Source organism: Diadema antillarum, unplaced genomic scaffold (genome assembly GCF_040938485.1).
Source record: "Diadema antillarum isolate AM-2024a unplaced genomic scaffold, OU_Dant_1.0 seq00000131_RagTag, whole genome shotgun sequence".
Lineage (NCBI taxonomy): Eukaryota > Metazoa > Echinodermata > Echinoidea > Diadematoida > Diadematidae > Diadema > Diadema antillarum.
In genome coordinates, this window is record NW_027271209.1 from 1,168,681 (window position 1) to 1,179,233 (window position 10,553).

General features: G+C 37.2%; 1 protein-coding gene across 1 annotated transcript; it reads left to right on the forward strand.

The window, feature by feature from the left end:
• Positions 1–1,794: 1,794 nt before the first annotated feature.
• Positions 1,795–2,319, forward strand: LOC139727445 (achaete-scute homolog 5-like). Its single transcript, XM_071638400.1, has one exon. The coding sequence runs from the start codon at positions 1,795–1,797 to the stop codon at positions 2,317–2,319; it is 525 nt and encodes a 174-aa protein (XP_071494501.1).
• Positions 2,320–10,553: the final 8,234 nt, after the last annotated feature.

Consider the following 10,553-nt stretch of genomic DNA (forward strand, 5'->3'; position numbering starts at 1 on the left):
TGTGTGTTTGACTATGCACATGTTTTTTTGTATATCAAAGGTTGCACAGTTCTCACCTTTTGTATAAAATGAAAGATAATGAAAATGATTCCTTTACATTCTTGAAACTATAATATAGTAAGTTGGGTCAATCTGGCATGTACAGTACACATAGAATGTCAACTGTCCACATTCCAAATTCGTGCACAACAGAAGTGCAAACGCACTCATAATGATAGGCATAACCGATAATTAGTTTTGTGTGTATGTGTGTATGTGTATGCATAAACACACATAGATACGTTATAAATCTGAGTAGATAACATGCTTCATTATACCACTGTTTAATTTCACATTCTAACTTGACAACAAGGCCGTGTTGCGTCTAATTTTAACATCAATCGGGAATTCATATACGCTCATTCCTTTGGTAGGCCCATATGTATAGGAGAACTGATCCGTAACTGGCATATCGACTCGAGAAAACTTAAATTCAAAGATTCAAATTTTCCTGCTCTGTTGAACGCTTATTTTGATATCCATGTATGAAAGTGCAAAATTGTGTATCTTTGTATTCATCATGTTCATATGGATATTTTGATAAACAGATATACGCATATTATTTTGTTTAAATCAACGACTCTTGGGTCGAGCTGATTTTATTGCAACTGATTGACAAAATCCCTTCTTCGACCTAAATAACCACCGATTATTCAATGTTTTTAAGTCATAGCCATGATCATACCTTAGTATGTATGCCCATATTTTTTTTTTAATCATGCATAGCCATTGTTAAAAAAAAATTAAACAAAACAAACTCTGAATGATCGGCGCTTATTTATGTCGATGAAGTACAATTGTCAATCAGATATACGCACTTCTGTCACTCGAGATGATATCAGTTCATCTCACTCCGTCCTTTACTCTTTGCTTTAAGCACTGCCATTCATGTCACATTATTTAAAATTTTAGTGGAATGTATCAGTGTGCGCCTTTAACTCTTTCTGTGCCACGCATGTTGGACATCGCGCACAACGATTTAGGTTTTCTGTGCTAATTGGCACTGAAAGTACAAAAAGGGTTAAGTAATATCAGATCATTTTGGAGTTGTTGTTCTGCACTTTTTACACTTTTGATTACATATTTTGCACATAAACATTCACTTTATTCTGTCACTTTTTTTTTTGTTCACGCCTATAAGGCATTCGAATGTAAATCAAATTTTCAGCTACCATACAACACACGTTCAAGTGAATTGTTCTAAAAGATGATAAAACAGCCTATGCACTCGACAGCTTTTTTTTCACAATTAAAAGCCACAACAGCTTATTCGGAGGTTAAAAAAGTGCAAACTGATCGATGAATCAATCTTGTTTGTTTGTTTGTTTGTTTGTTTGTTTGTTTGTTTGTTTAGTTGTTTTGTGTGTGTGTTTGTGTGTCAATTGCAAGAAATAGTGGGCATGGATGGGAGCCTTTATGATTCTTCTGAGCGCAATGTTACTCATTTGAGTTTTTCTTTTTTCATTCTCTTCCAGATCTGTGCAATCACCTCTGACAACTTCCTGTTCACGTCGGGCTCTTCAACTTTCATCCAAGTTTTAATGACAACTACCTTCACTTCAGGAGAAACAGGAGACACAGCCTAACTCGCCGAGCGGGAAATTAAGCCTTATTGTCCCGATAGTAATTTTCGAGATATCGCTTGCTGGTGCATTTCATCAGTTAGAATAGTGTCGTGACGGTGTCTCGTCAGAGGGTGGCCTTGGTGTCGAATTCGAGTACCATCCTCTGAGGACGTCAGAACACTTTGTTGTAATGATGATGATGGAAGAATCGCACTCCGAATCGGCGCTGTACTCTACACCGACTTGCGTCCAACTTGGCATCCCCCTCCCAGATTGTCCGGCAGGAATGTACCCGCTACGAGACCCCAGCCATCCGGCTGCCACCAATCCTGAAATTCAGTTTCCCATGCCGAACTACCTCGACCCCCGCTACGCGAGCTCGTTCATCAGCCACTACGGTCACAGCTACGTGCCGCTGCCCAACCCGTTCGGCTTCTACGACCTCGAGCCGAGTTTCATTCGCAGGAGAAACGAGCGCGAGCGCGAGAGGGTTCGGAATGTCAACGAAGGCTACGCCAGACTTCGGGAGCACCTGCCCTGCGACAACCCGGAGAAGCGCATGAGCAAAGTAGAGACACTGCGGCTTGCCATCAAATACATCAAGCATCTTCAGGGAGTGTTGACCGACACGGACGAGGGGGAGAAGGAGAACAACTGTGCGGAACCGGAAGAGAAGGAAAGTGGTTACCATAGCAGCGAGGGTGACGAAAAATGAAACAGATTGTAAACACTCAATAAACTATAGTTACAACTGCTCGAAATTCGTAGTTAACTGAAGAAACTACATGACTTGCCACGCCCAACAATTTATACACGATATATACTGAATTGTTGTCGACTTCGATCGTTCTTATTCTTGGATTTACGTATCTCACCTATGATATGCACGATGACTGCATCACTTCGACATTCAGTGTCAGTTATCAAGAATTAGAATCCCAAATGGGAGGACATAATCATGAAGATCGCTCATTCCTTGAGAACTGAAAACCTCGACACTGTTCGAGAGTCAGTAAGTTTTACATTTCCATTGAATGTTTGTGCCCTGGTTGAACCCACAAAACAACAAAATCTCAGTTTGGGCTTTATTTGTCATGAGCAAATAGTGTTCTAGATTCTTAAGAAATAAATAATCTCATGAATTTACTGCAGCACACCTGTGCGATAAATGACATGAGGAAACACTTAGAATAATGTGTGAACAACGGCAAAATTTTGAATTTATAAAACATGTTGATGCCCTTATATGCCATGGTTATTTCAAACACGAACAGGAAATGTGCATATAACGAAAGAATATAGATTATCTGTTTTTATAGAAATTTGGTGCCGACGACGAATAATTGTTTGAATCAGCGTTTACCCTCTTCTATGATTTCAAATCCACTTATATGCGCAACTTGCTAGATTAACAATAATCGGCAAGTGGTTTTCCTGAAACAGAATTTTCAAATACTCTGATAAGAATATGCACTAATATTCCATCGCTGACTCTTGTAGAAAATGGTTCCGGCAAGAACTTGAGTCTTGGTGATTCCGCGAAATACTTCAAGCTAATAACTTGATGAACAGACGTAGATCGATAGATCGTGTGTATATCAAGACAACTGTGTGCTCAACAATGTGCAATCGACTTGTATATACTTGTAAATATTAAAACAAACGATTTTATTTAAGGCAGAAAGTGTGCTATGCTATTGCACAAAAATATAAGGAATCTTTCGTGTATCTTACATATTGTTCAGCAGTATGTAATAACTCTGTACGCGTAGTTTTGATGTGGATGTACGTGTTCCTCGTTGCAATAACATTTTCCAGGTTGGAAAAAAAGGAAAATGTTTTGACATTAAGCAAATCTGTGTTTCTGCAGTATTCATTTTCATGTGAAATACGACACTGGTTTTCTGCAATGACAATTTTCTCGAGAAACATATGATTTCACGAACAACGAGAAATGTTCCGTAATTGCATTCCCTGAGCTCTGTTTCATCGATTAGGGCCCGATTGCCGAAAAATTGCAGCTAATTATCCTGTTTGACAGTATTGATTAGTATACATATATACATCGACTGTCAGCAGTCACAAATTACCCAAAACGATGTCATGTGTCCTTAAATGTAGAGTAAGAAAAGCGAAGTTAATCTCACGTTATGATGTTGAAAGATACACACTTAAAACGAAGAGTTTGAATACAACATGAGTTAAGCGCCATTTCAAAAACATTTTGAAGTAAGTCTATGGTAAGATAGGGCAAAATGAAATCTTTCCAGTGATACCTCACTTGTCAAAAAACAAGGAATATCCTCGAAGTTAGAGTTGAAAACACACCATAATTTCTTGTTATGTTCTGTTTGTTTTAATCAGCTTTAATCGTAAATATTTCATTTTAACTAGAATTGTGTTACCTCCTTTTGCGATCAAACTCTTCAAATACAGATTTTTTATCACCGCTCATCATGTGGTCTTGCATGGTTAACATAATGATTTTTTTTCGATGAAGTAAACGTGGATAAATTACTCACTAGATGCTGTCAATGTCGCCAAATGGGTACCTTTCCATTGCTTCTTCCTCTTTTTTTTTAATAAATGCAAATAAATGTCCACTTTTCGTCATGACTCGGTGATATTCCAATATTTTGTATTTCTGTAAAGTGTAACAAGATGTGTGTTGCATGCTAGATTGTTCTACCAATATGGTATCCTTTACAAAATTTTGTATCAAAGATCGCTCTAGTAGGCCTATAGTTGTTGGTGTTTTTTAACATTACGTCCTTTCAACTCCACTTGTTGTTTAGGGCATGGGTTACATGAGGACATTAAGTCACTTCGTGAAAAAAAAAAAGCCCCAGCAACTATTCAATTTCCATCGCGGTGACGTGGGTTCATGACCCGAACACCTCCAAGTCATATCTTGAGAATGGAAAAAATATGTTCCTCGATTAACTTTAAACAGGCATTGCAACCGCGTACGGGTTTCGGATTAGATCTAATAACAGTTTTTCGGAGAGTGTACTGAGAAAGTATTGGGCGGGAAACTTGAACGTGACAGAAGGCAACAGGTGTTACGGTGGTATAGCGTAAAGAAGAGTGTAAGTAATGAAGCAAGCTAAAAACACATTATGGAACTATTTCCTCTCTTCACCTTCAAATCTATAGGCTTGTCTTTGAACATCGTATCACACCTTTTTGAATAATGAACCTGCAAATAGCAAGATGAAATTAATCACAAATAAGACTCTGCTTGCAAGGATTAGTGCGCGAGAGAGGTATACTTCTATAAAGTTTTGTAATACCCTAATGATGTATCTTACGTGTTATTATTATCTTAATGGGTCCACATTTGTCGCAAGAACAAACATTTGGGATTTGCTCTTTCAGGACAGTAAAGTTTAATCATTCAATGCGATCACCATAAGTCACTGATGATCAGGGCATTTCTGTACAAAACGATGTAAAATGGTATTATGTTACGCTCATCCACTTTAGAAGATATAAATATGTGTGTGTGATGTGCGTGTGACTGTGTGTAATAAATTGTATATAATATAGATATACATATCTATGCATACCTACATACATATACATATTTACATACACAGATATAATAATGTATATATTCTTAAATGGTGGAGCATTGTAGCTACATGTATATGTATTTTCAGATTATCTATATATATACACACACAGACTCACACAGACACACACACACACACACCCATATATATATATATATATATATATATATATATATATATTCATTTATTAATTTATTTCAAAGTGTAGTCTAGTGTCATTCTACGACGTAAAGTTTTAATAAACACTGAATATCGGTGTTTAAGTACGTCGATGAAGGGCAATATGTCAATCGATTGCAATTACGCACATTTGCACAGACTTTCAATTTCATAGAATGTGTCAAGATATGTCGAGAAAGGAATGGTAGAATATTCAGTAGATGAATAAATGGTGTGAAATGCTATCAACTAATTCACTCACCTTAACCACACATCGGTCGTGGATAGAACAGCACATCAGCAAGAGAGGGGGAGGGGGTTACATGGCATAGTCCATGTTTTGCATCAACAATAAGATAAAATCTATTGATTCAAGAGCAATACTTCTCATTTTTATATCAAAGCAGGTAAGAAGACATAGTGTGCTGCCCACGATACGATTTGGCTTTAGTAATTACACATGCTTCGATGGAAAGAAAGTAATAGTACTAATCGGAAGAGCACGCGGATCAAAGCACATAATAAGGACAAACAATACCTTACGAAGCTGGTGTAATCTTTCTTCTCTTGTTTTTCTTTTATGCTCCACATAACACTTCGTCTAATTTAACATCTGTCTTTTAATATTTTTTCCATTGATTAGTTCCATTGTGGAGGGTTTTTTTGGAAATAAAGTATATGATGTAGATATATGTATATATATAAACATATATATATATATATATATATATATATATATACATATATATGTAAATATAAACATATATATATATATATACATGTATATATATATGTATATATAAACACACATACTGATATATATTTATATATACGAGTGAGTGCGTGTGTGTGTGTGTGTGTGTTTGTGTGTATTTAACACTATTCTTATAAACTCATATGTAATATCTTTTCTTCCGTGACTACAGTTATAGTTCTACCAAACTTTAGTGAGTTTTTCATGCTATAGACCCCAATAGGTCAACTATCATCCCCCGTTCACATAACATACACACACACACACACACACACACACACACTTTAGACCAACAAAAAAAAACCACGGCCAATGTTCATTAAACGCATTTCAATATCTGACATCTACTTATTTTTAACTTTTGCCCTCAATTACATTTTTACGATATTATATGGGGAATGCAGTTGCCATGAGTTGTTACTGCATTATAGAATCAAGGAAAATATAGCTGGTATTTTTCTCACCTCCAAAAAAAAAGTCAATATCAATTAAAGTGGTTTTTTGGTCAAAAAGAAATGGAGCATCAATAATGCGATGACAAACTTTTCTGAGAATATACAAACGTGAATAAGAAAACTTTATTCCTCTTCGATTATGTTAAGATTTTTGTTTTGTTTTTATTTTTGGATTTCTTTTGAATACATTTTCCAGTATCTTATGAAGAAAGTAAAGAAGCACGACATACTCGTAAATTCATGAGTTTGCACAATAGTGACTGTCCATATTAATTTATTATACAGTAAATATAATCTCTTTTTTTTAGGCAGACTGCGATGTTTAAACAGGTATAGGATTCTTTAAACACCGTTAAACCTATAAACGAGGAAAAATAGGTGGCATTGATAGACTCTATAAGGGGGATTCAGTTTTTTGAGATTTGAATTTATAGAGCATCCTTCTTATGTCTATAAAAAAAAATCACACATTCACTAAATCTTATGTTGGATAACTAACACAAGGTAGATGATTATAATGACTGAAGAAAAATGAAACCAAATTTGCTGAATATATACATGAACCTCAAATACTACATCACGTACCAACGATCAAGTCTTTGTGAAACATTTATAATGATCATGAGACAATTTACAAGTATACAGGCTCCGGAAAACCTGATATGTAACATAGAGGCAAAACCTAAAAACGATTCATGAGTTGTGAACATGGATAGAACCCTTATGAGATTACGTGAGAAAAGTGTGCTTTCGAAAATATGAAACAAGAAAATTGAAGAGTACATTATCATCTCTAAAATGCTCATCATGTGCCGTTACGTCATCAGCGTCATCCTGTGGTGCTCATAGCACAGTCATACTAAAGATTATTTTTTCTGTTTGTATGAAGTATAAGAAACATTCTGTCTATTCATATAAATCTATTTTTTATTTTTTTCCATTGAACATGATATAGGAAAATTACAAATGATTTTGAGTAAACATTGGTTGACTGTAAGATGGAAATTAGACGTGTTTAACGAATGCAGGGTATGTGTACATGGTTTCAAACTATCTATGAGAATGTGTAGTTAGTATGATGTCATAAACAAAGACAAGCAGTCTTGTCAGCGGGTGATTATGACGCTGACATTAAAGGAGACTTCCGGATGATTTTCAGATTTTAAAGCATTTGGAATATCTCATATTGGTGATATTGACATGCAGAGTTTAAGAATCTTTAGTGATTGTAATGAGGAATAAGAACGTTTTCAAAGTTCATAAAAAGTTACAATGAACGAAGACGATGACATATACAGCAGCTTCACCATAAGAATGCATGATGGATGCTGAAGAAAGCAGAACAAAAGAAGAAAACATACATAAATTCTACACATGTGAAGTTGTTATGCATGTGGCTTGGTAATGGATTACATTGCTACAGTACTGGAGCCTCCTATGTCATCATCCTTGTTCAGTGTAATTTGTTTTGGGGGTTTTAGGAGCACTGTTTTTTTTTCCTAGTGACTATAATAAATTCCATAAATCTATACATGACACAATCGATGTATGTACAACATGTGAGATTATCAAAATCATCTGGAATTCGCTTTTAAAGTAATGAAAGCTCTGATATAAGTCATCACGAGGTTCGTTCAAACGTTCGTGTTTACTCTTCAGATTTTGCTACTTCAGAAATCCAAACCGAATTCCCCTCTTTCCTTCAGAGCGTCAGCGGAGACATCGACCTCCTGTGAAAGGCGAAGACAGCCAGTCTGACGTGACGACAACTTACCAACCTCCGATATGACTTTTTTTTTTCTTATCCAACAAATAAACCGAGGCAAATAATGACTGATTTCCATGCATTTGGTGCCAGGAGTTGACGGCTAAATTTGACTCGTTCTTCTCCATCTTCTTTTCACATTTCACACTCTCTTTGACGGATGCAATATTAGCTGTGTAGCCATGGTGGGTGTCTACAAACTTGCACGTGGTCGCTATAGAGACTCCGAGCATCTCCGTATGCATAATTGCTACCCGGCTGCCCACGTGCGCGCGCCGTGCACCTCGTCCTCTCGCACGTGCTCTTCGCTCGGTACAAGGCTTTGCTATTTATTCTCTTGACGTGGTGTTCGTAGAGAAAACAACCCAGAGGACGTTTAAACAAGTAAGAAACCCCTTCCTCGAATGATGAGATTCTTAGAGCTCGCGTGGAGTGTCAGTAATTCTTGTAAGAACACGCTCCCCCTCCCCCCCCCCCCCTCTTCTCTCTATTCCTCTCTTTCTTGTATGGCATTCCTGATATGAAAGACAGCAAAAACAGAAGATAAGGACTTAAACCTCAGACCTTCCACTGAGTAGGCTGGATGGAGTTTTAAATTTGAGACGCTCAGGCGTGCGCGAGAACAAGTCTTTCCAACGTCGGAAAGAATCGAATCGGCGCCTTCATTTCCGCGCCACACGCAACGTTGTGTATGTTTGGGACGGGTGGATGACGGGTATGGCGCGTGGGCGCTCTCCCAGAAGACAGCGAGACGAACAAGAGCGGTCCCCTCTGATCCGTCGGGTGTAACAAGTAGTTTGGTTGGGCTTGTGTAACAGCGGCGGTAAGTCAGTTTACTCGAGAACGACTGGACCGCATTCAGTGGTTCGTGGTATGCTGTCTAGTTAGAGACCGCGATGATCTTGAATGACGTGTAAAAAAAGAAAGAAAAAATGTTCCACTGAAATCGTTAGGATTCAATCTCGAAGCATGGTGTCCTTTGTAGAAGGTGCATTAGCAAAATCAAATGATAAAATTGACGTTGTGACATGAGTATGGAAACTGGAGGTAAAAGGGGGTGTAATGGCGGCGTAGGTGGTGACATGGTGACTTGGGTGATTACAGGTGCACGGGGAATGGCCTGATTGCATAATCTAATATTTATGTTTTGTGGCATAAGTGTTTACAAGGTGACATATAGTGATAACATAGTGACAAAGGAAATTAATGACGTTATGGCGACGTGGAAAATGACAACATGAAGTCAAAGTGGAGATATTACTTTTAAAGGTTTAGTAACAAGGATGGTGAAATGGTGGCATGGATTGGGTTATGGTGACATTGATCATGACGGCCAGGCAATATGTAATTGGTACAAAGGGGTTTAAATAGCATACTTTGAGTTCACTAGCATTTTTTTTTAATATAATTATCTAATCGACTTCATGGCAATGTTATGTCACAGTGATTTCGATCTACGACCGAGCACCAAATATATTGTATATATGTATATGTATATAAACAAAGGCTGTAAAGATCTAGACATGAGAATGAGACAAGAAATACATGTAGGCCTACTTCATGACAGTTTTTTGTATACACCTTTGTATATAATACATATAATGGTTGAAAATGAATGGAAAGTGGTAATGTTATCTCAATGAGATCCGTAATCGACCGTCGATCCTTCGGCGCAGCGAATCTTTCAGTACTAGCGCAGCGAATCTTTCAGTACTAGCGCCTCCTACGGTGCAATATTTGCAATGGTGAAAGTACTAGTACTTTAGTGAAAACGAAATGAGGAAAATGCTTGATTGCTGCCGGTTGAATGTAAAGTTAGTCGATGACTCAGGAGCGATAGACATTGATATTTAAATGCATGTCAACACCTGGAGTAAACCAATGACTCTATTAAGCCCTGAAACGCTCACGAAAGAAGCGTGTCATTTCTGCATTATAAAGTTTTATGGAACGATCACAGCATTCTGTATGAATACATGACACTGCCATGTTACAATGCAAGTTATACGTTCAGACGGTGATCCTTAATTTGAGGATAAACGCTCGTAGTTAAGTATGGGGTACCAAGTGTAGCATATGCTCTCCTCGTCACGAAATTATAATTTTGTCAACGAAATGACAATTTCGTAACGAAATTGTAATTTTGTCGACGAAATAACAGTTTCGTCAGTCACAAAATTGTCATTTCGTTAACGAAACTGACGTTGTCACTAGTCTTGTCAAAGAAAAACAATTTCGTCA

Excerpts from the sequence above, each read along its gene's own strand:
- LOC139727445 (XM_071638400.1), top strand. The coding sequence starts at position 1,795 with ATGATGATGATGGAAGAATCGCACTCCGAATCGGCGCTGTACTCTACA.